The 27316-nt window shown below is 44.9% G+C and overlaps 2 protein-coding genes across 2 annotated transcripts in view; both read left to right on the top strand.

The window, feature by feature from the left end:
- The window catches only part of LOC135263445 (leucine-rich repeat-containing protein 75A-like), a 34466-nt gene extending 28354 nt beyond the window's left edge, over positions 1–6112 (top strand). The window contains exon 4 of the mRNA XM_064351468.1: positions 20–6112. Coding sequence (XP_064207538.1) covers positions 20–872 — 853 coding nt within the window. The 3' untranslated portion in view covers positions 873–6112. The remainder of the gene's footprint in view (positions 1–19) is intronic.
- On the top strand, positions 5291–26185 carry crk (v-crk avian sarcoma virus CT10 oncogene homolog). Its single transcript, XM_064349572.1, has 4 exons — positions 5291–5311; positions 9130–9151; positions 13547–14142; positions 20894–26185. Exons 1-4 carry the CDS (start codon positions 5291–5293, stop codon positions 21029–21031), a joined length of 777 nt encoding a protein of 258 aa, XP_064205642.1. The 3' UTR covers positions 21032–26185.
- Positions 26186–27316: the final 1131 nt, after the last annotated feature.

The raw sequence follows: 27316 nt of genomic DNA, 5'->3' as shown, positions 1-27316 counted from the left end.
TTTTGTCTCTCGTCCTCAGCCTAAAAGTCTTGCTGTCCGGCCCTCCCACGGGCGGGACGGTGGACCTGTCGGGGATCCCGCTGGGGGTGCGGGATGTGGAGCGTCTGAGCGCCCACCTCCAGCGCCACGCGGCCCGCGTGTGCAGCCTGGAGCTGGGCTTCACCGAGCTGACGGACGAGGCCTTCCTGCTGCTGCTGCCCACGCTGGGCGCCCTGCCGCGCCTGGAGACCCTGGCGCTCAACGGCAACCGGCTGACCCGCGCGGTGCTCCGTGACCTCACCGACGTGCTCAAGGACCCCGCCAGCTTCCCCGCCGTCACCTGGATCGACCTGGGCAACAACGTGGACATCTTCTCCCTGCCCCAGCCTTTCCTGGTCAGCCTGCGCAAGCGCTGCCCCAAGCAGGGCAACCTGCCCACCATCCTGGAGTTCGGGGAGAGCCAGGCCAGTGAGCCCGAGGGCAGGGCCGGCGCGGGGGTCGCCGGGGACGACGGGACCTGCACGGAGAGCACCGGGGAGCTCGGGTCCGACACCGAGGGAGAGTCGGACGCAGGGTCAGAGGGGCACGGGATCGTGGAGATGATCGACCAAGATAATGAGACTTTAGGAAGGGGGGAGGAAGTGATGGGGGAAGACGGGGCATGGGGAGAGAGGGAGCGATGGAGGGCGGAGGAAAAAGAAAGTGGGGGTGGTGGCGATGATGCGCGAGGAGAGAGAAATGGAGAGAGGAAGGAAGAAGCTGAGGGAAAGGAGGAAATTCCAACATGCTCATTTCAACACCCCTGTGCTGTCCAATCACAGGAGACCCCTGGGCACATTCAGCCAATAGGAGGACAGGAGGGGGAGGGTTGGGCAACAAGCGATCAGACCTGAAACAGCTTTTTTTTGAAGCTATCTGCGTTTGGTGAGATTTTTGAACTGAAAAAAGGTAAAGGAAGAGGAAGAAGAGGTATGGTAAGAAGACCCTGTCCCTTCCTAACCTGCCCAAGCCCGGAGTTCACCAATGGAATGGTAGATTATGATAAATATAATCCCTCCCAGTCTATATTAAATACACAAAGTGGACATTTGAAGAGAAGATAGTGGAGTCAGGAGGAGGATCGGGCAAATCATTATTATTATTACTACCATATTAGTACACCAGGATTGTAAACTGTATTCTTAAAAATAAGTATATTATAAATATAGTTTGAGATTCTATGAAATATGTATTTTTAGATATGATTATATATATCCACTATTGCATCAAGGATGTGGAACTTTCTGGAAGGTGTTTAACCCCGTGCTAATTCACCTGTGCTAGGAAAAGCATATGTGCCTGCTGTTCTGACAACCTGCATGCATGGAGACACAGATAGTCAGTCTGTGGTACTGGGGCCCTGTGTTCCTGATGGGTTACCCAACAGCCCCAAGTGTTTGGTAACTGATCCCTCCCCATTTCCTAGTGGGGGGAAGCTGTCTGATTGTGTGGTGGAGGCATCCAGAGGGACGCTTTCTTAGCTCTTGGAGGTGGGGAAAAAATCAGATGAGTTGGGGAAAGCTGAGGCTTCAGCCTAGGGTGGTGCGCTGTGTTCTGTGGGGGGGCCTGCTCATCCTGACCTTCAGAGTTTGGCTCCACCCCCATGCAGCAAGGAGGGGAGGGGAAGAGTCTGGAGGAGGCCATGCCACAGTCTAACAAAGAACAGGGGTAAGAACCGGATCTGCCCCCCACCCCTTTGGGGTAAGAATGTGCATTGGGCATGAGGCCAGGGGGAAGGGGAGGGAAGGAGGGGGCTGCTGTGTCCAGATGTGTCCGAGACACCGTACTGTGCCCACAGACCACGCAGACGTGGTTACAGTGCACTAGATTTCGTTTGAGATGTTTACCCTACGTCATCTTATTACTGCATGAATCATGTCCTTTCCTCGTGTTCCCTGTTTCCACTTAATTTAAGGCTGGTTCCTGCAGCTTGTTTGCTTCTATTTTTCATTTAGGTCCATTGTGACATTCGAATTCAGGAGAGGCACACTTTAACCTTCTGTTATCAATGGCCTGCCACAGGAACTGCACTGTGTGATGGGATTGTTTGTTCATGTGCAGTAAAAAGATTGAAAATGATTTTTTTTCCCAATTTCTACTTACAGTAACACAAAAAGATGTGTTTCACTTAAAAATAATCTTAGACATGACTGTCCTCAAAATAGCCTGCTTTGGCTTTAATTACAATTAAACAAATTATTGGAATATCTATCTATCCAATATCTATCCAATTATTTTGCAGAGTGGGAAGTGGAGGGGTAGTTACACTGACTGAAATCTGATCTACCTTAAGTTTTTTTAACCACAGGTAGCTGAATATCATTGGCTTGTAGTGTAAGTAAAACAGGCACTAAAGTTGCGATAAAAAGAAGTTAGGTTAGGCTTAGATGTGCAGAACCAAGTAATCACATTGTGCCAAAGTTATTCCCAGCCAGAAATTGCAAAGAAGCTTAAGATTTCCGGATGCATTGTTCCGTACACACTCAGAATGGTCCAGCTGATTGGGCAGTAATGTTAACAGGAGAAGATCTGAAAGAATAAGAATAACATCGGAGGCAAAAGACAAATGTCTTGTGGTGTCTAGCAAACTGCACCACAACTACAGGAAGAACTCAATGCAACAAGAGAGAAACCAGTTTCACTGAAAACAGGGAAATGGCAACTACGATCTGCTGATCTAAGGATATGTATCTGCCGTTTCCCAATCTTTATTCGTCCAGTGTTGAAGCTACTTGGTCCTCTGGAGTCTTTTCTTCTTGTTAATAGCACGTAGCAAGGGCTTTCTCACAGATACACATCCATTTAGACCTAGAGATCGTAGCCGCCATTTCATTGCAGTCAGGGGAAATGGTTTCTCTCTTGTCGCATTAAGTTCTTCTTGAAGTTGTGGTGCAGTTTTACGATAGTTTATTTTGCTTGACAACACAAGATATTTGTCTACTGCCCCTTAATCTTCCTGGTCTTCTCCTAACATAGACCCTTCTGAGTGTGTATGGAACAAATTAAACAAAATGGAAAAATTGATTAGGGAAGGACATGTAGATACGTGGGTAAGTGAAATAATTGTTTAAAACCCCAAAGAAATCACATACAGTACAGTGCAGTATAGTACGTGCTGATATATTGTATTTAGCTTGTTGCCCAGGAAGCATTGGTGTCCAGAAAGCTGTCATGCTTTGTCAGCTGGACAGGTCTGCTGTTTCCCCCCCCCCCCCCCCAAATATAAGAGTCTGAATAGTGATGGAGTGATGACAGAGCGCTGCCAGGAGAGAGGAGTCATGTGTGCTTAGTTTTTGTGTAGAGAAAATAGCCTGAAGTAGCTGAGTGAGCTGGGACTGCCTGAAAGACCCTCTGAAAAATCTTTCTTCAAAACACCATATAAACATACAGTATATTCCACTGAGCCCTTTCAACAAATCTGAAAACTACAGCAATTTATTGCCTGTTGGCTGTTACAATACTGTTTTAAAGTATTTAAGTCTAACCTTTTCCAATTTATTGCTGGCGGTGAATCATATGAAACAATAAGTTTACAAATAGTACAGAACTACCTTCAGTATGGACATAATATTTACCCTGTTTATTTAGCAGTGACGGCACCTAGAGGTCTCTGTGGAGATGTTGGTAGCTGGAGATTACAGGAAGCAGAAACTGCCTGAACAACAAATGACCCATATATCTCCATCATTTTGAAAACTGGCCAAAGAAATTATTACTTACAATGTGCAAAATGAGCTTTTGGTGGGACAATTCTTCAACGGTGTGTGTGTGTGTGTTTGTTTCTGGTGTCTGTGTGTGTGTGTCTGTGTGTGTCTGTGTGTGGTGTCTTTGTGTCTGGTTTGTGTGTGTGTGTGTGTGTGTGTGTTTGTTTCTGGTGTGTGTGTGTGTGTCTGTGTGTGTGTTTGTGTGCGTGTGTTTGTTTCTGGTGTGTGTGTGTGTCTGTGTGTGTTGGCGTAGTTGTTGAAGGAAGGGGAATTTGTGCCTCCCTCAGTAGCAGCAGAGCTACACCACAAGGAAATGTGTCTTAGAAATTAATTAAGCAGGAATGGAAAATAGATGCTATCAGTATATCAGTAAATGTAAAAATGGAATGTCCTGACTTGCTGTCGCGTGGTAAATGAGAAGGAAGCCTGACTGTGTGTCTTAGTTATCCTGTCCTTCGCTGTTGACATCATCATTTTCTTTGTTTACTGTCACATTCTAGATGGGGCTTGGGGGTGGGTGGCTGGGGGAGTGCTGGGAATAAAATACCAGTTTTGTTTTGGAGTGTGTCTGCAAATTTCCCCAGTAACAATAAAGGGCACCCCTGTAGCTGGGTTATGAAGTTAATGATGCACCGACTCCATTCTATTAGAGCCTGTCACCTGACAGACAGGCAGGCACAGCTACATGGTGGCATTATTAAACAACTTGTACAGTACATTACTGTAATTAACCCTTACTCCAATTGAAAAAGTAGAGGAAGACTGAGAAGCATGACTGGCGTAAGCCAAGGCACTAGGGAGCGTGTGTGTACGTGTGTGCGTGCGTGTGTGCGTGTGTGTGTGCGTGTGTGTCTGTGCATGTGGATGGGTTTGGGGGGGGGCACTGAATTACAGACAAGGACAGCCACCCCCCAGATAATATAATAATAGGAACGGTGGAGGAGGGGTAAGCCAAAAAATTCAGAAATGGGAAAGACAGACCATGTCACTGACATGTGAAACACCAAAGGAGAAGCTGAACAAATGAATTTATATTATCCCTGTCTGCTTCAGGGATTATATTACTCTCCCCATCATTTGTTTACTTGCCACAAACTGTGCGTGTTCGATATTTTATGTAATTTATGTTCTGTAGCTCACCCTTGGCAAGACTGTCGGAAAAATACAGTCACGATAAAACTAATCTGGGGAGCGTGGTAGACACCGTAAATAATCCCTCTTATACGTCTTTTGCAAAGCAGAGCAGTTGGCTTGGCCTAAAAAAAAAAATCTTCAGACTCATGATTCGGGATTTCACTAATCCATTTCCTCTGCAAATACGTATTCAGATACAGAGCGCTTCTGTGCTCAGACACTGAGCCTGTGCCGTCGGATAATGTTTCCCTCTCGCAGAACATCCTGCCCGCCACATGCATTGATAACACATAATCAGTGCAGAAAACAGCAATCATACCCACAATGGCATTCACAAGAGCAGAACATACCCCTTAGTCAACCCAAACACAAACAGTACGCCTGTGTGCCTATACGCAAATAAGCTACTGAAAGCACACAGGATCAAGAACGTCATGGCGATGAAAGAGGTTCAGGTGTGGAGTGGGCGGAGGGGAGGGGGATGTCATTTTGAATATTGAAATGTAGAGCAAGATAATGTTCGTTTATGCTCCTGTAAAGACTTCCGGTTCATTATGAAAATCAGTGGTAAAGAAATGTGCTGTTTTCTGTTAACCGTAGGACCACATGTTGTAGCCATTGATGTATTGTTTTAATGCTTCTGAGTCAATTTTGAGTAATAAAATAACTCAATAATGTAGACTGTTCTGAAACTGTTTCATGATTCAGGGTCAATGAATCCTCAGGCTCTCCTCTGTCTTTTGCCTTTGTAAAAACCAGTAGGCGATGTCAATCTGTGTCATAAAATTAAATCAGGGAAAGTGTTTAGGGGGACATATTAACAATCATAATAGCAAATATATCAGTTCTTGCCAACACACCTGCAAATATATACATGTATAGCAAGGCATGCTTAAAAAAGAACATCTTAGATCTCCAGGTCATCTTTGCTGACTGAGAGAGATCCTGGTTGTCAAGGCCACGGGGGAGAGGGAGGTTACCAAGCGAGACAGTTGCTGTGGAAACAAAAAGGACTTGCTTTACTCCCATTCTGAATGAGCTGAAGTTTTCATGAGACTGGGCAATGCCAGTATGCCTCAGTGGAAGGGGGATTGGAAAAGGAAATCAAAGCTCTGTAATGTGCACAGTGTAGGCCACAAATGTGATTCAGAGAAGAGCCAAAAGACAAGCCATTTATTTGTGCACCCCATATCCAGCAACTCAGATATTGTGTGAACATTATAATTCATCCCCAAATAAATGTTCATCACATGCAATGCTTCAAATTTTCTGTTATCTTTTTCATAAATTTGCCAATCAAAATGTGTACTGGTAAGTGCGGGGGTGGGGGGGGGGGGGACTAGCAAAGTTGAGTTTATACAAAAGCATCATTTGACAAATATTTGCTTTAAAAAGATAAATTATATGCTAATGACGTAAGAAAAATGCTTGATAGGATGTCTCAATATAAGGAATATAAAATTTAAAAAAACAATGTGGTAAAATCTTTGAAGGAAAGGAAAATTTATCTTAAACTGTAAAACTAAAAACGAGCTATTATCTGAATTAAATCTTTTAACAGCCATTAAGATCTCATGGGTATTGTAAAATGACTGTGTAATAGCAAACATAGTCTTCCTTAACACTCTGTCCTGAACAATTATGGAAAGCATTGTAACAACTTTTCCAAAAACCACAGTAAGGCTGGGCATTTAATGACTGCTTTGGGATTACACTGATTCTGATCATTCTTTCCTTATCTGACCCTCCAGTAGCTTCCGCCCCACTTCTCTCCTGTCTCTCAGAGAGTGTGTGGGTGGGGACTGCAGGCACATCTGAGTGCTCAGGTGTCTTTACACAACTCTCAGACTCTATCTTGTCACACAAAATGTCAGATAAAACTAATTTACCATGTAGCTTAATGAGAATTTTAACTATTAAAGAAAGACTACTACTACTTGAAAACTTACTTTCTGGAAATAGTTTTTAACGTTTACAAGACGTGTCCACGGAGACTTGCACAGCTTACACTCTTCACATACAGTCAATCAATTTATATTGCTGGATATTTACTGAAGCAATTCAGGTTAAGTACCTTTCTCAAGGGTTTAACAGCAATCCACATAACAGCCCTCTTTTGTTGTAAAAGGGCATTTTAATTTCAGGGCGACTCGATTGCATAACAATTCAATAACATTCGGATAGCATTCACGTAACACAGAACACTTCCTCCTTAAATAGCATTTTGGGGGGGAAATCTCAATCCTACCGCATGACCAGTTGTATATCTTGGACAATGGCAAGAATGCAACCATATTTCACAGTTAAGTTTTTCCCATTAAGTGTTGGACAGTGATTATGATTTTTCCACAGTGAGTTCGAACGGGTAAGGAGAAATGACCAGCAGTTTTGTGTGGTAATGAGTTTGCACATGAATGGACTGTTGTTAAGAACAGGCGCTGCACAGATCCTCTTTATTATAAACATATATTTTATTGATTTTAATACTAACAACTATTTAGCATACAAACATATGAAAGGTAGATGATACTATATCTTTCCAAGACCCAAATAAACAACAAAAACAGAAAAATGTGGCAAAGGCGGATTGAAGGTCTGTATACAGAAAGAAAACAACGAAAAAGACATCGACTAATTAAAGCAGGGATTATCAGACGTGACATTACGCTGCTTGCTTAGCACTAAACATTTCGAGAGATCTCTGTTCATGCAAGACCGCTCCGTAGAGCCTGGGTCTCCCTGTCTCCAACATGGCTACGTATATGCTGTCATCCACACACCATGGGCCGATTGTGGACATGACAGAATGAAAAATAAGTTTTAACATTACCTGCACTAGTTCTGATCCCCAAGCCTTCTGTTTGCAGTTTATTACTGTATGGGATAGCAACCAAGGAAGTTTGCTTCAGTCAACAGGCTGCCCTGCCCCTATATATATATATATATATATATATATATATATATATATATATATATATATATATATATATATATATACTATATATATATATATATATATATATATATTTTTTTTTTTTTTTTTTATTAATAAATCCTGAATTCCAGGCTTCCTGGAATTAACTATACAAAACGAATGCATTTATTTTAATCCAAAAATGAGCACCAGAAGGCCCTTTATTGTGATTCACGTGATTTTTCTGAGCTCGGCTCAGAATGTCCGGGTTGCGAGGGAGTAAGGTACTTGTGCTAAATTAGTAGGCTAAGATTCTTCACGGTGGTGATGCAGTCAAACTATACCATTATGTCCCATTATTTTACAAAAGCTAATGAAGCACAAATCATGACGTTTTGGGGAGAAAATTGTTTGTGCACTGTATTTATTCATAGTAAATTAATTTTTCATATAATATATATTTTTAACATATTTTTTTTCAGTTTATCGAAACATACTTATCTAAAATATATTTTATTGATTTTCTTAATTCGTAATCACCTAATTATTTGATAGTTGTTTATACTCGGTACGAGAAGAACAGACATCACTAACACGAATTGGTGACTGCCCGGTGAATTACGTTTGACTGACATCTGGCGATAAATTAATGTAACTACGCTTCTGTTCAAAAGGTGTGATGCCATTGGTTGCGCAAAAAAATCACAGTTCTTAACCGGTTATTGTGTGTATGAGAGGGTGTGTGCGTGTGTAGGTGCGAGTAGGCGTGTAGTCAGAAAAACAACTGGGGAGTACATTATAGCATTTTTCTGAAACTTTGGAGAGTAACGTAATATGTTAGTTATATGCTCAGTGCATTTGGTACATCCACAATACTGATTTATATTTCAGAAACATATTTCATTTCACTGGGTGGCCCATAGCCTCCTCCACATTCATTTTGATAACCTAGCATAACCGGTGGATAGGTCATTTTCCACTCGCCATTTTTTTAAGTTTTGTAAACTCAGAGATGATTAATACGAGATATATACTTAGTCTTGTTGTATTTCCTCTGTGTAAGGGTCAAAATTTTATTTGACGGGAGATCCTGCGAATTATTTTAGAACGGGGTGGGATGTCGTATTTTGAAGCGTGTTCCACAGGACAAGTTGTAGAGCTAAATCCTGGTTGCGATAGGGCAGAAGCTTGAGCCTTGGTGTTGATGCACTGGCGAATTTGACGCGAGGACGCGGTTGGTTGGGCAGATACCAGGAACGTCCCTTCTCAGGATAGAACGGGCGTATTTTGTCAGACTCGATCACTGCCTGCAATGTATTGTCCTTCAAATTCTAAAGTCTCATTAATATTCACAATCAGCAACACCGGCAATCCGGATCAGGTAAGGAGGAGGTGCGGGCTGTGGGAAAGTTAGTTGGTAATTGGGTTTTTAGTATAAATGGCAAAACTGAAGATGAATGAACGACATTGGCACAGACTGTGGTTTAACTTAGCCAAACGTTATTCGGCTTATCTAACGAATGTTGTAGCTAATAACGTTACTGCCTAGCGACCGCTTACAATCAGCTAGTGATTAATGGTTTCTTGAAATATTGCATTTTCTTTTCCTCCCAATCGTACGTGAGTAACGTAAGACTTGTCACCAAATCATAGCCGATTTTGAAACTTATTACTCTAACAAGATCAGCCTTAACTGCGTTCCATAAGTCTGAACTAGACGGGTTTGAATTAGACATCAGCAAGTTGTCTTGATGAAAATAGCGTGAATCAGATAGATCGAATAATTAGTTGTCCCTCGTTTTCAGTACCGGAGGCGCAGGCCAGAAATGTGTGCCTACGTACAATCCATGGTTTGCTATCGAGTTGGCTTCCTGTGTGAATAAGATAATGTTTGCCAAGTTAGATAAAATTATTGGTTCTAGCACAGATGCACTGAACCACAGCTAAGGGGAGGGCAAGCAGCGCGACTTGTTGTTGGCTAAGGGGCCAGACGCTAAATTAGCATGGGCGCTACCCAAATGGCCCAGCACGTTAGCAAGGTGACCAGAGTAATTTTGGAACCTCCGGCTAGTAATTTAGCCGGCTAACATGAACTGATTTTCAGGTTGAGTCTGAATATTGTGACATCTTTGGAAAAGAACGCGGCATTGATTGGTGGTGTCTTAGGCTAAGACTACCTTACTTCCGATGCCAGTAATGAATGGGTGCACTCCCTTTTGTGTGCCCTAAGGCAGTTAGTGCTATGCTAGATAAACTGCCGAAGCCCTTCCTTTTGACTCCTGCTAGATTCTTGGCTATTTTTATTTTGGCGTGGTATTTGTATAGATAATTAATAGTTTCAGTTGTCTCATATAAACTGTTATAAAACCACACTTTTTCCTCTATAATTTCACATACTAAAATTCAACACGTTTAGCTATCCTATTATCCAATCGCGCAATCTGACAGGAATATGTCTCTTATTCTACCATCGAAATGCATTTTCTTGAATTCAGTATCGAGTGGAACCGCGACATGAGCAAAACAATTAAACCAAATTGAACACGTGTGGGTGTGTGCAACAGGTTGGGTGCACCATGAAATATGGCTGATCAGATAATGGGGTTCACGGTAAACCATGACGAAGTCATCCTGTGTGTGTTGCGATTTTTTAAGACTAAGACTGGTTGGTAAGAACAGTATGTTGCCGCTTTATTTGCAACTTATTTCACTTTTGTTCTTTGTGGCCCCTTTGCAGTCATAGCTAGCACAAAAACACGTAACAAGTCCTTCAGTCATTGATCTTGAGCTGGCGTTTGTTGACTAAGATTCAAGGTGTGGTGGTGTACCCTTCCACAAATAGCTTGTCTTTCCCAAGATTCACACTTGATAAGGCTGCCTCCAGGTGAGTAATTCACACACCCAACGACTACTTAAACCGATCGGTGCTGAGTGCACAAGCGGTCGTGTCTGTCACTGTTTTTATCGTCCTTTTATATAACTGCCATTGTTAAAATAGGAAACTCAGATGAAAGTCGTACAACTCTCGGAATGTCTGCAAATCGCCGTGTGGGGCCACGGCACTGATTTCCGCCTTCAGGTAAATCCTTAGATAAACAGAGAGAGGAGAGGGTGTGGACAGTCTACAGACTTCATGAATGGGCTGGTTGGCACTATAGAAGGGTGACTGCTCACAATGGTGTGTGTGGAATGCGTGTCATCCGTGCTCGTTTCCCCCCTCACCGCTAGCCCCTGAGTCACTGCTGTGTCCGTGCTTCGGAAAATAGACGCCTTTGTACAGAGCAAACCCGAGGTCTCTCCTCCATCGCTAGTAATAATAGCTCCCTCCTGATTTGGCTGCATTGCATCCTGAACCTCCTATGTGAATGGAGACCCCTTGACTGCTTTCTATAGTGGCTGCAGGGGTGCATTTCGTTTTGGTGTTGCTGAGGGAGTAGGTCCGTCCCCTGAAAGTCAAGCTGGTGAAATGAAAAGACAGGCACGCTGTATGGGTTGTGTAGTTATACCCTTTCAGGGTTAATGTCTGGCAAGAATTTGGCTCACCTTTCAGTTGGCAACAGAACCTGAAATAAGGTAGATATCCAGTTCAAATAGCAGCATACAGGTTTTTAATTTTTATTCATTAACACAAAATTAACAGGCTGAACAGGCATTTCAGCAATAGTCAGCAAGGTTCTAAAAAGGAACAGGCAGATTCCTTTTCATAACCCAGCAGTGGCTATCTAGAAAACCTTCATAACTGTCTTCTGTTAACATAAACGGTACACAATCTCACCAAAATGAATAACCCATTGAAAGCAAATAAAGGTTATTCAACAATTATAATGTATCATTTCAAGCTGCAGTAGTTGGCCCAAATACTTTCGAAGTTCATCAGGTACAGCAGCGGCGTTGAGTCTTATCCGAGATGTGGTGCAGTCTGTAGGACGGCCAACCCACAAGCCGTGTACAAATCCCCTGTTTGGCTGGGCATTCGCCCGCCATGGCGTGGCCTGCACCGCGGTCCCTTCTCTATCGGTCATCCCCTTTGCTTTCCTCGTCTGAATGAAGCAAAAAATATGAAAGGTCGACAGACTGTCTGCTGTGCTTAATAGAATCTTAATAGAATTTAAACTGAATTCGGTGTTTTGGTGCTAGGAGGGAAAAGCTTGCATCCGCACTGGTCGTTCTCAGATTAGCTTAGAGACCCATGAGTTAACAAAGCTCAGGCTGTGTTGATTTTGCTCCTCAGAGTTCTTGTTTTTTTTGTTTTTTTTCCTGACAAGCACTGACTCACCGGAGGTTTCCTGGATAGACGCTTAACTTTTGTCAAATACCTCCTCTGCTGATTGGCAGGGTAGAGGCCATGTATTCACCGCTATGTGTTTTTCCTTCTCTCAACAAAATCACAGATATATTTGAAATAACTTTTGTAGAATGATTGGTTGTGGAAAAAAGACTGTATTCTTTGATCTTTGGGCCAGTGATGAACACCTGTAGGTTTGGTTCACTTCTTATATCGGCCCAAAGTCACTTTTTAAAATGAAACGCTGGCTGAAATGTGAGGGCATGTTATGTAATTGCTGAAATGGATTGTTCATTGACCAAGGCCAGAGAAGACTTTGAGACAGAGAAGGGCCCTCATTGATGTACTGGCAGACTGCTGGATGGAGGGTGGTGGAATGGTTAGGACTTAAATCGAACAAATTGAAATGCTGCAAGTCGGCTCTTCCTCTTCTTATTCCATGGTGAAAGAGATAGTCGGGCCCGAATGAGTTGCGGAACGTTCTGAGTTCGGTAAGAGTCTGCGCTCGTGTACAAGGATAGATACGAAAGTCCCATTGTTGACTGAGAACTGAAGCTTTTTCCTACACAAATGAGTTTTTAAATTGTTCTTATGCTCCATTGTAGCAGTTGCCCTTATCCAGGGGCCTCTTGCATAACACACATTGTCCATTGGCACAGGTGTATTTCTACTGAAGTAACCTTGGTCAAGTGCTTTGTTCAGGGGTATTGTGAGCTGGAGTACCCAAGCTTGGAGGCAAGTTACCTGCAGTAATTGGTTTGCAAATCATGCTCCTTAACTACTCCACACTACCTCCTCCACCACCTCTTGCCTCACTGTGTTTGAAGTAAATGGAGATCGGACACAGAATTGAGTCTGGTAAAACATGTAGCCTAAATATGTCTAGGGTCAAAGTGACGTGTGCTTTAACTAAAAGTGTGTTTTGCAGTTGAAATTGCAGTTCCGGTCCAGAGCAGTTTGAGCCGTTGCAAGTTTTGTAAGAATCAGGTCATTGTGCTCAGTTGAGAAGAAAAACAATCGACTTGCTGAAATGGGCAAGCTGAAGGGACTCCCACATGCTGTGTAATACAAGCAAAAATGTATTCTGCTACTATTCGTTCAGGTAGACTGTTTCTTCCACGAAGGAAATCTCCTTTGTGTCTATTTGTATCAAGACTAGGCCTGATACTGTGTTAGATAATATCTAGTCTGTAGGTGATCAGAGCAGTAATTTAGTAAGGAAAAGGGTTATTGTCGGGCTGAATGGCCTGTTCTCGTCATTATATGCTATGTTATGTCATGTCATTTAGCATAGTGATTGTTCTCAGTTCTCAGTTCTCAGGCCTGTTGTAAGGTGTGGATTTGTTCTATGCTTTTTCAGAGTGATGTTACCATCTCTGCTCATCCTCATGGCAATCTCCTGATTCTATAAAAATGTATTGAGCGCTAATGGTGTCTAGATGTTCCAGCGCTGAATATCCTCCTGCTCTCCGTCCTCCCTTTCCCTCCCAGGTCTGGCCCCTCCGCGTTTCCGCATTGGGGACCAGGAGTTCGACGCCCTTCCTGCCCTCCTGGAGTTCTACAAGATCCACTACCTGGACACCACTACCCTGATCGAGCCCATCAGCAAGGCCAAGAACTCGGGCTTCGTCAGCGCGTCCGCCGGCGCCCCCCAGAGGCTGGAGGAGGCCGAGTACGTGCGCGCCCTCTTCGACTTCCCGGGCAACGATGACGAGGACCTGCCCTTCCGGAAGGGGGACGTCCTGCGGGTGCTGGAGAAGCCGGAGGAGCAGTGGTGGAACGCGCAGAACTCGGAGGGGCGCGCCGGAATGATCCCCGTGCCCTACGTGGAGAAGTACCGGCCCGCCTCCCCCACCTCGGCCGGCGGGGGCTCCTCCGGGGCGGCAGGCGGGCCGGGGGCCGCGGGGGCGGGCGGGAGCGCCGACGGACCCGGGGGTCAGCCGCCGTCGCTGGTGGGAGAGCCGGGCCAGTACGCCCAGCCCAGCGTCAACACGCCCCTGCCCAACCTGCAGAACGGACCCGTCTACGCCCGGGCCATCCAGAAGAGGGTCCCCAACGCCTACGACAAGACCGCCCTCGCTCTGGAGGTACCACTTTCCTCTCTGCTTTTTGTCCATTTTATCTCAAACACTTATCTTCCTAGGCTTGTATACATCATCCTCATCTTAGAAAGGGAGAATCCTCTATTTTATGACACATACAACGTCCAGGTCAGAATTGACAACAATTTATTTTATTAACTTCCAGTTTCTTAATTTCCAGTGTTCTTCCAAAGGGTAAAAGCCACAGGCAACTGAATGTGAAGTTTTGTGTGCTGGTTGCTGGTCAGTTAAAAGGTACATTGGGCTGACTGGTGCTGTCAGTTTCTGGAGAGCTGCAGCAGTTTGGTCTGTGCCAGGGAACGGTCTGTGCCAGGGGAACACAGGGGAGCACTATCGATTTAAACCGCCTCATCCGTGCGAAACTGCTGCATAGGTGCAAGAGGAGGCAGGGCAGTTTGATATTAACGGCCGCATGAGTAGCACATTAGGACCCAGCGGCCACCTCTGAGCACAAGTCACCGGTCGCAGCTGACTGACTGGCCTTCACCATTCCAGTGTGCCCTTCATTCCCAATGGAAAATCTTTCACTTTGTCGGCAGTGTGTACGCAACTGTGAATTGTTCATGAGCGAACACAGAAGTTGTAGAGCAAACCTCAGGAAAAAACCAGTAACGGGGCTTAACATTTTTATCGCAGTTTTACCCAATCAGTGAGCTGCTTTTTAAGGAATGAAATCTAAAGAGGTGCTAAGTTGAGGCATTATAAATCGGCTCCACGCTGGTGTGTTAGGAGCTAGCGAAGCTTCAGCGGGCGACCCCACCTGATTGGGCCTGGGCCAGGCTGTAGCCCCCCCTCTCTGACCTCGGGCCGGCAGCAGGATGCACATTCCAGTAACAAACAGCTTGGGGAAGCCTGCGAGAAGCAGCCCTGTCTGCGCTTTCTCAGGCCTGTGTCCCACGCACGTTCTCCCTGGCAGAGAGCCCTCAGGCTCTGTCTCGCGCACACACACACACACACACCCATGCAGACATGCAGACACGCAGACACAAACGCGCACACATACACGCTAGCGGCGTTTCCGTCTGTTCAACACGCGTGACACTTGCCGCTTGGAATGCAGGACAAAATGAGAGCATTTTTTTCCACTCTAGATTCGGAACGATGTTTTTTTTTTTGCCCACCGATCAGTCGGAGCAGCGATTTCAGACCAGGCCGGAAGCTCAGATGGACGGTGCATGTATAGAGAAATAGAGAAGGCACTCTTGCTCTTTGCTGGGTGAGCTGTGTCCATGTATGTTCCAGGTTCTCCCATGACTCACAGGAGAATGCTGCTGCTGGTTTCAGACTTTCCCGTGTGAAGTGGAAAGGGGGGGGGGGCTCCGGGGGAGGAGGCGGCTGTGGAGAGGAAATGCTTTGTGTGGCAGTAAGTTTCCTAGCAGAGAGTGCTACACCCAGCCTGAAGTGCTACTGTTCACCCAGGAGTCACTTTCTGTATACTGCTGCTCACCCAGGAGTTACTGCTGCTCACCCAGGAGTTACTGCTGCTCACCCAGGAGTTACTGCTGCTCAACCAGGAGTTACTGTTTCTGAGCTAAAACTGCTCCTCACCCAGGAGTTACTGTTCCTCAGCTAAACCTGCTGCTCACCCAGAAGTTACTGTTTCTGAGCTAAAACTACTCCTCACCCAGGAGTTACTGTTTCTGAGCTAAAACTGCTCCTCACCCAGGAGTTACTGCTCCTCACCCAGGAGTTACTGTTTCTGAGCTAAAACTACTCCTCACCCAGGAGTTACTGCTCCTCACCCAGGAGTTACTGTTTCTGAGCTAAAACTACTCCTCACCCAGGAGTTACTGTTTCTGAGCTAAAACTGCTCTTCACCCAGGAGGTACTGCTCCTCACCCAGGAGTTACTGTTTCTGAGCTAAAACTGCTCCTCACCCAGGAGTTACTGTGACTGAGCTAAACCTGCTCCTCACCCAGGAGTTACTGTTCCTCAGCTAAACCTGCTGCTCACCCAGAAGTTACTGTTTCGGAGCTAAAACTGCTCCTCACCCAAGAGTTACTGTTCCTGAGCTAAACCTGCTCCTCACCCAGCAGTACTGTTTATGAGCTACACCTGCTCCTCACCCAGGAGTTACTGTTCCTCAGCTAAACCTGCTGCTCACCCAGAAGTTACTGTTTCTGAGCTAAAACTACTCCTCACCCAGGAGTTACTGTTTCTGAGCTAAAACTGCTCCTTACCCAGGAGTTACTGCTCCCCACCCAGAAGTTACTGTTTCTGAGCTAAAACGACTCCTTACCCAGGAGTTACTGTTTCTGAGCTAAAACTGCTCCTTACCCAGGAGTTACTGTTCCTGAGCTAAATGCTCCTCACCTCAGGATCTTTCGTGTGGAGCTGTTTCTACAGCATAGCTAAAAGCTGCTCCTACCCAGGAGTTACTGTTTCTGGCTAAACTGCCTACCAGGAGTTACTGTTCTACAAAACTGCTCCTACCAGGAGTTACTGCTGCTAAAACTGCTCTACCAGGAGTTACTGTTTCTGAGCTAAAACTGCTCCTACCCGGAGTTACTGTTTCTGAGCTAAAACTGCTCCTCACCCGGGAGTTACTGTTTCTGAGCTAAAACTGCTCCTCACCCAGGAGTTACTGCTCCTCACCCAGGAGTTACTGTTCCTGAGCTAAAACTACTCCTCACCCAGGAGTTACTGCTCCTCACCCAGGAGTTACTGTTTCTGAGCTAAAACTGCTCCTCACCCAGAAGTTACTGTTTCTGAGCTAAAACGACTCCTCACCCAGGAGTTACTGTTTCTGAGCTAAAACTGCTCCTCACCCAGGAGTTACTGTTTCTGAGCTAAATCTGCTCCTTACACAGGAGTTACTGTTCCTGAGCTAAAACTGCTCCTTACCCAGGAGTTACTGTGTCTGAGCTACACCTGCTCCTCACCCAGGAGTTACTGTTTCTGAGCTCAAACTGCTAGATTTCATATCCTCAGGACATGTCTGAAATGGCCCTTCCTGGTCCGTCAGGCGCATGTATTCGGTAAGGCGGCACCGTGCAGATCTGTTGAAGTGTTTCGCAATGTACAGTGCAGAGGTGATGGGAAGACGTTAAATAATCATAGCCCATGCAGGATTGAACAGTAATGTTGGCCCAGGGGCAGAAAAACTAGTTGTCTGGTAGGTAAAACTGGGCCGCATGCCCAATAAGGCAAGTGACAACTCTGGGATAAACTCTGTTTATTGCTCCTAAGCCATTACAGTTGTGTGTGAGAACAAAAAAAGCTTTCCATTTAAAAAAACACAAAAAAAACCCCCAAAAAACTGGAGATTCATAATGAAACCAAAACTATGTTCCCTTCTCAGGTACAGGATAAGATGCATCCTAGTGTTTTTAGACTCATTGACAGGCTCATTTATTCGTTGTTCATTATTAACTATAAGCAGCTTAAGTTTAACTGGGTTTCCGGAAGCTTCCGGCACATCTGCATTCTGCTGCTTCCTTTCAGTGTTCCTTTTAATAAGCACCTTTACGTCTTACCAATAACGATCGTCATTCTGGATGTGCCATGAAGGGGATAACGTATATACAGACTTATTCCTGTATATACGCTTAGCTGAATATTCTGTTTACTTCCTTCTGTCAGTGCTAAAGGATGGCGTCTTTGCAATTCTCCCATGTGCAGGAAGTGTTTCAAATTTTCTGGGTGTAAATTACTGGTATTTCTTTTCTTTAAAATTGGTGTCATCAAAGTTAACACGTCAAATCGCTTTCAGTTTGATTCTTTATAACCATTTGCAACAAGAAAATTAGAGCCTTATAAAAATCAGGCTATGTTAAAATGAGTAACTGTTCCAATAAATGGTTCAAATTAAAATTGATGGACTTTGACTCAAGCACATATCCTCCTCTTTCAATTCATATCTCTTGAGGTTCTGCCGTTTTTTATGACAATGTTCTTTGTAATGGATTCAATTCTAGCATCTGATTTTTTTTATTCTTAATTTCATGTTGTCTTGCTTATCTGTACAAGATAAGTAAGACAGTAAATATAGAGTACATGTAGTTTGGGCTGCTAGATTTTTGCCAATCTTCCCAACTGGGAAGGTATGAAAAACTTTAAAGTTGAACCCTACTATAAAATCAGAATTTTTTAAAAGTTAAGATTGCTGTTATGAGTCGGCCGATTTTTTCCACAGATGAAATGTAGTCATGCAGAGCAGACAGACAGAGGCCGTAAAGGCGGGCGAGCTGCAGTTAAAATGCAGTGGCATTTAGCGCTAATAACGCCGCGGTCAGAGCGCACAGTCTCAGGAGGAGAGTTACAGCCGCGCGCGAGGCCGCTAAGTAGGCACAGCGAGAAATCCACCCGGGCCCAGTAGTTCACCTGAGGAGCGTGGGGTTGTGACCCCATCGAAAGAAGCACGGACGCCAGAGCGGCCAACGGAGCGTCCAGACCCGCCCCGCGCCCAAGGGATCCCTTTCCCCTCGCCGCTCCGCCTCGGGCTGCGTTCTGCGCTTCCAGAATTGAATGAATGAGCCCTTTGCACTCACGGCTACTGTAAGATACACTGCGGAGCTCCCCGTATGTGGCAGAGGCATATGAAGAAATCCAAGAGCAGGTTCTTCGACGTTGTAGTAGCCTTCTAAATAAAAGCCAGGTTGTAAGCTACAAATGGGTTGGCAATTTTCGACGCATACTTCAGTCAGCTGATTCCACAGGAGTTCGAAAATGTTGAGTTTTGTGAATTTATTAATTATTTGTGAATTTATTAAGATCCAAAGCAGATAACAAAAATATTCAAGCCCTAAACCTTTTGTGTGAAACAAAGAACATCCCAATATGGTCGAAAAAACATGTGCTCACCAATCCTCTCCACCTCTTCCCTAAGCACTTCCTATATGCTACCTGGCTAAAGGTGGTCATTTCAAAATAAAAGTCCCCACAAAACAAGCATTTCAAAATAAAAGTACATACAAGAATAATGGCTCCAACAGTGGCATTAGTGAGGGCTTCCCTTGTCAGAATAGCGAACGGCGTGTTTTTTAGCGGCCTGTCTGCGCATGCTCCCCGTCCGTCGGTGCGAGCGAGCCCCATGTTTAGGAGTGCGCCGAGCTTCACCCCGGATATCGTTTCCGCTCGCCGTCCCTCACGCTTGGGCGACGGCACGTTCCGGATTACAGCCCTTCTTACAGCCAGGCCCCAGATCTGGTCATGTGACTGTGTTTATAAAACTGAAGGCCCTGGATTGATTTCCTTTGTGTTTGAGCCGGCACTGCAGGATTGAGTGAAGAATTAGTTTTAATGTGCTGAGACTGGCTGGATGTGCTGGAATATATGCAGATTATATATTATCATACTGATAATATTTAATCAGCTTAACAGTCTCGTTTTTGGGTCAGTGTGTTTAATTGCATTAATTCAAATTTCAAAGTTTTTTTTTTTTTTTTTCGTTTTTACAGTGAAATTTAAAAATGATGTGTAGTTCAAATGCCGTTCGTGCGCAGCTGGGTCCACACCGGCTGCAGGCCCTTAGCCTAGTCCCCTTGCCGGACTCCCAGCCAATGTGGCCACTGAGCTGGTCAGGATTTTTGATTTTGGGTAATGGGGGAGCATCCTTTGCACTAAAGAATAAAAGAATAGAGCTTTAGCTGAACTTGCCCCATGGCACTCATGCCTCCATTCCATTTAAGACAAAGCGAAGCAGGATTCATCTTTAAATGGATTTAAGATCAATTTGAAGAACCTTTTTTTTTGGCATCAGGTGGTTGCACATTGGTTGTTTGCACATGTATGTGCCAATTCTAAAGAAAATCTGGGTTATGCAGCTCCTCCCTGACTGAAGAGTTGAGATTGGTTTTGTTGCATCAAGAGTTGAGTAAGACGGATTGGCAATTTCTGCATTGCAGCACATTGAGACAGGTCCAGATATGACTGGCTTTAATGGCCCAGTGAATCACTTCACCTCATTTCAGAGCTGGAGAATGAGGGCAGTGACATGTAGCCGAGCACTTGTGGTTGAATCCTTGATGGCTTCGTTGGGCATTGGCGCCCTCTTGTGGATCAGGTGGCGACGTGCAGCCGGAATTTGTGTGTGGAAAGCAGGGTAATGTCTTAACCAGACAACTTTCATTTGGAATGTTGGGGTAAAGCCCACCCACCCGACTCACTTAGGGCCTCTAGCGTGTTATTTATGCTGCCACCCCCACCCACCCAAAAAGGGGGAACAGAAATGTTAACTCCAGATGTTTCTTAGGGAATTCTCTCACTTTGGCGGGAACATGAGGGGAAATTTGTTACATTCTTCAGAAGAACCTGGACAGACGTTGGCTTGCATGCTAGTCGTGAATGATGATTTCTTTCCAGAGGAGGCACTCTGAAGATAACTGATCTTGTGAATAGCATTATTAAATCACACACACAACAGTGGTTCATGTAGACAGGCAGCTGGTAGCAACAATGTTAAATAACCAAGTACACAACGGGCAGCTGTGGCCAGGCAGCCCCCTGATTCATCCAGTGTTTCACATGACTTTAACCTGTCAGAGAATAGTAATGCACTCTCTTGACACGTATGCATGCATCTGTGTTGTACATGTATGCATTTGTGAATGTGTGTTTGTGTTTGAGACTGAATCGTATGCTACCTGTGTGTGTGAGTGAGTGAGTGTGCATGCTTGTGTGTGTGTGAGAGAGAGAGAGAGAATACAGTACAGGGCACTGAAGGCAGACTACTGTGGGGGAATTTGAGTGGGCTGCATTAGAGTCTTCAAGCCCTGGTGTGGTGCTGTCTCCGCAGGTGGGCGACATGGTGAAGGTGACCAAGATCAACGTGAACGGGCAGTGGGAGGGCGAGTGCAAGGGCAAGCGCGGCCATTTCCCCTTCACACACGTACGGCTACTGGACCAGCACAGTCCTGAGGACGAGCTGAGCTGAGATAGGCCTGCCTGGACTCCCCCTCCCCCCCCCGCTGCACACACACTCACTCTCACATGCACAGACACACACGCACATGTACACCCTCTACGGCACCAGGTTCCAGTACTTAAGCGTTAGCCGTTAGCGTCTTCTCTATGCGTCTTCGTCCTGGTCATGCCCCGCTGTTCTCTCTCCCTCCAGTCAATGCTGTCGGTCTGACTGCTGAACAGCACCCTCTATTAAAACATGCCATTCCAGTATTCAGTCCCTGTATCCACCAGGTGTTTAACACCACAACGGACTGTTCCCTGAACAAAGAAGTGTCCATACTCGCCCCCTCATGCATATATGCATTCTCTCTTGCTCTCTCTATCTGTCGTACTCTAACACACTGTCACAGGCACACACACACACACACACACACACCAATATGCTGCTTCATCTGTAAACTGCATATATGCCCAATGCCTCGTGCATATATACATTCTCCTATCTTTCTATTTCTCACTCGCACGCACACACGCATCCACCCCCATGTTAACCTCCTGCTTCATCTGTGGACAGGTTGTCCATTCCCCAAAAGTCACGTGTACAAACACTATTATTCCCAGACGTGCACACAAACACCAATCTGCTGCTTCCTTGGCATTGTGTCTATTGCCTACCAATCATGCATATGTACTGTTTCACACACACACCCTATAAAGAGGATGACAGTAGTGTATATTTACCCTCTAGCCCTTTCCTCTCACACGCCTCAGTTTACCCCCCCCCCCCCCGCCCTCCGCCAAACACAGTTAACCTGTTTAGAGGACTTTTAGCGAGGACGTTTAGCGCGCACAGCCACAGAGCCCGTGGAGCACAGTCTGACGGACAAACCTTCCGCAGCCCTCCTCACTGCCTCTGCAAAGGGACAGGGGGAGAGGCCCTGCTGGGGACACAAACACAGCCTCTACAGCGGCCCGAGCAAGGCCACCTCCTCATCCACACCCCAGCATCCACCACGACCACTGGGGGGCGCCACTCGGAGCTACAATCAACACTACAATCTGCACCACGAGTTTTACAAACCAAGTTGAATCAAGCCAAGTTCTCTTTTTTTTTTTGTAATTAAGTGGATTAGAAAATACTATGATAGAAATATGATATAAATATATATTTACCATTACATGCTAAAAAAAAAAATTACATTTTCACCCTGTCCTTTGTTTTTGTTTTTTTTTTTGTGTGTGCACACGTGCACTTGTGCTTTTTAACCCGTCGTTTTACGCGCGTTCTCCGGGACGCTGGGGACAGGCCTTGTGACCCCGGTAACGTCCCGCGGGGGGAGATTACGAGCGGGCGGGCGCGCCGCCACGTTGGAGCTCCTCGGGGCGCAGGGTGGAATTGGGAGCAGTGGAGTCGGGAGCGGACCGCTTCCTGGACATTCACGGACGGGGAGACGCCAAGGAAAGGATGGGAGAGCCGGGGCCAGAGGCTAAAGGACGTCCCACAGGCCCCCCCCCTCCTTCCACCAGCACCAGGGTAAAATCCCCCACCTCCCCCCTTCCCCGGGCGGAGGAGGCGCGGGCGGTGTGCGGCGTGACGCCCTCGGAGCCCACAGCACAGCGGGTGATGCCATGGCGGCTGCCCAGGCAGACCGCCTGACTGTGTTAGGAGCTTAAGTTTTGGATCACTGTCCACTATCCAACCAGCCCATATTAGCTTTGTATTTTAAATGTAGCTTTATATATATATATATATATATGTATATATATATATATAATTTGTGTGTATCAAAATGAGAAACGTCGCCAGCCTTCGACAGACAGTCCTGTTTTTCAGTTATTGGGCTAGTAGTTGTATTTTGCCATCACGTCTGTGTTGCAGTCAGTCCCTCTGTGTATATTGTTTATTTTTATGCATCTCTCTCTCCGTCTCCCTCCCTCTCCCTCTGTCTCTCTCGCTAATTTTCTCTCTCCCTCGTTGTTTCTGTCTCCCTCCCTCCCTCCTCTCTCTCTGTCTCCCACCCTCTCACTCTCTGTCTCCCTCCCTCCCTCTCTCTCTGTGTCTCACTCCCTCTCTCTCTCCTCCCTCCCTCTCTCTCTCTCGCGCTCTCCCCTCTCTCTCTCTCTCTCCCCCCCCCTCTGACTAATCAGGCCAGTTGCATGGCACGCCCTGGCTCGCTCGTTTATCACAGTCTTTTCTCTACAGCTCTGACGCACAGGGGAATTCTGTTTCTGCTTCCTCCTCATCCTCCCCACCTGCTCCCCTTTGTTCTGCCCTCCCCCCCCCTTCCAGAGGAAGCACGCTGGCCTTGATGATGTCACAGGGGAGGTGGGCGTTCCTGCGCCCGTTTGCCCCTTACCCCCCCTCCCCCCCAGCGTAGGATAGTGCAGTGCAGTATGTCCCACTCTCTCTCCCCCCTGCCTTTGCAGCGACTCAACCTCCATTTGCACTAAAACGTGTTCACGTTAAATCCTGGCGGCCTGAACACTCTACAGACACGCGATGGCGCAGTGTCCGCCGGGGCGATGCGGTTACCTAACACCTGTCAAATGAGCGCAGACAGCGATCTCAGACCTCCAGATGTTGCTCTTTGTAGACCGAATTCACTAACGGCGGAGCGAGGTCATCCACAGAAACGACTGCTTCATTGCTGCATGTGCCGCCTGTCTTTGATCGGGAATTACATTTTTATTGCTTGCTAAACTTTTTTTTATTTTTTTTAAATAGATCTAGCAGTTGATGCCAAATGTTGTGACAGCTGTTAAAGGCTGAAAATCTAGCAACAGAATTGCAAATTTGGCCAGAATGGCTAAGTTTCCCATCGACAGTGAGCAGGCAAGCGTTGATGAAAGGAAGCACGACACTACCTTCATACCCCCTGTTTCTCTCCCCGCTCTGTTCCAGTCCCCCATCCCACCTCCACAGCCTCCATGCCCATGCAGTCTTCATGCTTTGTGCATGTAGCTGTGAGACAGAACATTTACCAATCAGCTTTCAGTCAAGAGACTTTTATCTTTGTGGGCGATTCCAGTTCACGAAAGGTGCAGGGTCTGGAGTTGCCCATTCCCCCATTTTCCCCAGTTGTTTATTTGAATTATTTAAAAGAGAAGCCAAGGCACCTGATGTTCCAGGTGTAAATCGGATGCTGGTTCAGTTTTAATGTTAGTATCTTGTCGGGCCCAGTTTTCTACATGGAGTATATATGAGTATATACACCAGTATGTAAGATGTATGGACACACGTAATTACAGAATGTGCATTGTTTATAATGTAATTCACATGTGACTAACCAGGGATGAGCTTCGGGGGGGGGGTGTTTTTTTTGTTTTTACCCCCACTATTACTACTACATTTGTGTATTTCTTTTACAAGGCATAGTGAAATAAACCAAGTTACACAATTACACGTTCAAGCATTTATTGGGAATATCACTGAGAACAAGCTAAGATTTAAAGTTTTTTATTTTTTTTTAATTTCGAAAAACTGTGGTTCTGGCCTTTGATGACTGGAGTTGCCCAACAATCCTCCTCCCTTCTCAAACTGAATTTTATAACGCTCTGTAAATACATTTGTAAATGAGTCAACACTGACTGAGACTAATCATTGGCTGCAGTATGAAGATGTTGGTATCAACCATTTCCGTGGCTGGATTTTCATTTTTAGTTTTTCCCCATTTTTCTGGGTGGGTGTGGGGGGCGTTAAATCATTTGCCCAGAGGAGCTGGACAGAACCATTCAGCTGGTATGAGAAACACGTCTCCTGTGCACAAACCTGCATACACCGTGCGTGTAGTCGCACACTGAGTTTAGATGTAGAACTTGATCATCATTTCTAATCATGTTGTAATATTGCTTGTTGTGTTGTGTATGTGTTGTCCTGTGTTAATGAGGAAAGGAAAAAAAAACATAACATTTTGCCATCTGGCTCAGTATGATTAGACCTGAGAACAGAACAGTACCTTGGTCCAATAGAATCTCTTTGTAGACACGATGTGGTTAAAAATCAGTGGTCTAATTGCTTATTGCACATCAACCTTTTTGACCTTCCATTTTCTTTGTCTTTGTGATCCAGCCAATTACCCATGGGATAGACGATTGAGTAACAGTGGTCTCTTCTGAGTGTTTCAAATGGTTTTTTTTTTTTTGTTGTTTTAAAAAAAATATGAAATATTGAATTATGCAAATTGATGTACATTTCCCTGAATAATGCAGTCTTACACAATCATGTGCTTAAATGGTGATTCAATCGTTTCATCATTGGTTACAATGACTTGGTTCTGAGGTTTCCTCTGATTTCTGCCCCTGTATCCACTAGTGCTTTGTAAGCTTGGAATGGGTCATGGTCAAATCTTTACTGGCAAAAAAGATCAAAGAACATCTCCTGTCACATCTTTAGAGACTGCAACCCTCTTTTTGCATTGACACTTTTATTAGGTTGTTTTAAAATGTTGCTGCTGCACGTCCTGTTTGAGTTTTCGGCGTATATCGTGCTTGGGCGCTACCACCATGTTGCGTTTCATGACGGCGCAACAAAGCCACTGGATTTTTGCCACGGCAATGGAGAAATGCCTCTCTCTGGGCCTCCATTTGCTATTTTGGTTTTCATAGAAGTGACACATTTCATTTGACTTTGCACTTGAACAACAATATGAGTTGTTATACAGTCTCATTAATTTTTAATTATTCTAATGAATATATATATTCCTTGACGCTTCAACTTCCAGTGACTGCTGTGGTCAAAAGTAAATGATGTAAAGGAGAATTGGTGTGTGCCTGCTATACTTTGCCATGCTGATAGACACCCCTCCAGGCAGCACATAAGGAAATGGGTGCTAAACTGAGATGGAGTTTGGTAGAGGTTAGCATAGTGGCCCCATGTATTCACTTCCGGTTAAGTCCAGCATGGAAATTTTATTGAACCGCATCCCAGATTGCCTACGTTGTGTAGTATAAATATTGGTGTGTTCAGGTGGTGTGACCCATTCAGTGCTGAACGCAATCTTGCACACTGGGTCTACAGTCAGAAGTGCTACATTGCAGATTAGATGCCGGTGTGTCGTAGGTAATACACCAGGTGTGTTTCTTATTTGAAGCGCTACACACATTCAGAGTTATACTGCTAATCAAATGAAATGTGTAATAGGCCAAAGTTGGCCAAAATCCAGAACCCACCCACCCCAGCCCCAACATTTTGATTCCAGTTCCTCCTCGATTTCATCCAGTCTGTTTCCCGGCATGTTTATTGCTCTGTAATCCATGGTTAATTTTTTTTTCTTCTTGTCATTGATGCCTAAATATTATTAAAGTATATTATTTTTGTAATACCCAATACCCTTGGTAATTTGTAAGCATCATTTTATTTCTTTTTTGAGGGGGGTGGGGGGGAAGGGGTGGGGTGCAAAAAGATATTGTGATTAAACTGATATCGAGATGTGCCATTGTACTATAACACTATATTCTTTCAAGACAATTGAAATTTTACCTTTTATTTTCTGTAGCATGTAATGTGTTTATAATATACTTAGAAAAATAAAAGCCTGATTGCAGATAAACAAATCTTTTTTTCCCCTGGCCTCTATTTCTTATTTTTATTGGAATGCAGGTAGTCATTTGGTTATGTTCAAACTTCCAATGCCATGATATGGATGCTGTGAAAAAAAAACCCCTCTTTCAGATGTAAGATTAATCCCTCTTATTCAAATGATCTCTACTTTTGTTGGTTCCACATTCTATTTGGTAGCGAGGAGCACAGTGAGATTTCCTGGCGTAAATAGGCAGGGCATCTGCATGCTTATCATTTGACACACTAGTTTGAACCAATCGTTGCGTATTGTTGTATTCTATGGAAAACCAAGACTTTTGATTTGTTCAGAAAGTTCTGATTGACAGCTCATTGAAACAGCACCGATTATGGTGTTCATGAAACCTCACTCTTCCATCACTGTTGAGTTGAATGTTCCACAAAAAGGCTTACATTTATCCTATAGATGGATAATCTACATTGATAGCACTTAAAGTATTAAGACCTTTACCCTATTAAATGCTTCAGAAGAGAAAACCCTTTTATGATCTGAGAAGCATTAAAATGCAACCAATAATTCTGGTGCAAATGCTGATATTTCTTTTTAGGAAAAAAAAAAAAATATTCAAATCGAAGAAAGTGAAATGCCAAAAGGATGCACTTTTTAATGGGCAAGCCCGATATCTGATTCTTCCTCCATTTGCTGCTAAAAGTGACTGCAGTCAGCTTGGCATCGACGTTAGGAGAGCTTTTACTTCTCTCTGGGAAATCATTATCCCCTTGGCAGGAAGTGCT

This window comes from Anguilla rostrata, chromosome 9 (assembly GCF_018555375.3).
Source record: "Anguilla rostrata isolate EN2019 chromosome 9, ASM1855537v3, whole genome shotgun sequence".
Classification (NCBI taxonomy): Eukaryota; Metazoa; Chordata; class Actinopteri; order Anguilliformes; family Anguillidae; genus Anguilla; species Anguilla rostrata.
Note: the sequence above shows the minus strand (reverse complement) of the source record. Positions and strands in the feature narration are given on the sequence as shown.

Bases quoted from the DNA above. Each gene is read 5' to 3' on its own strand.
- crk (XM_064349572.1), top strand. From the start codon at position 5,291: ATGGCGATGAAAGAGGTTCAG. The intron at 5,312-9,129 runs GTGTGGAGTGGG...ATTCACAATCAG, and splicing joins TGGCGATGAAAGAGGTTCAG to CAACACCGGCAATCCGGATC. The intron at 14,143-20,893 runs GTACCACTTTCC...CTGTCTCCGCAG, and splicing joins AGACCGCCCTCGCTCTGGAG to GTGGGCGACATGGTGAAGGT.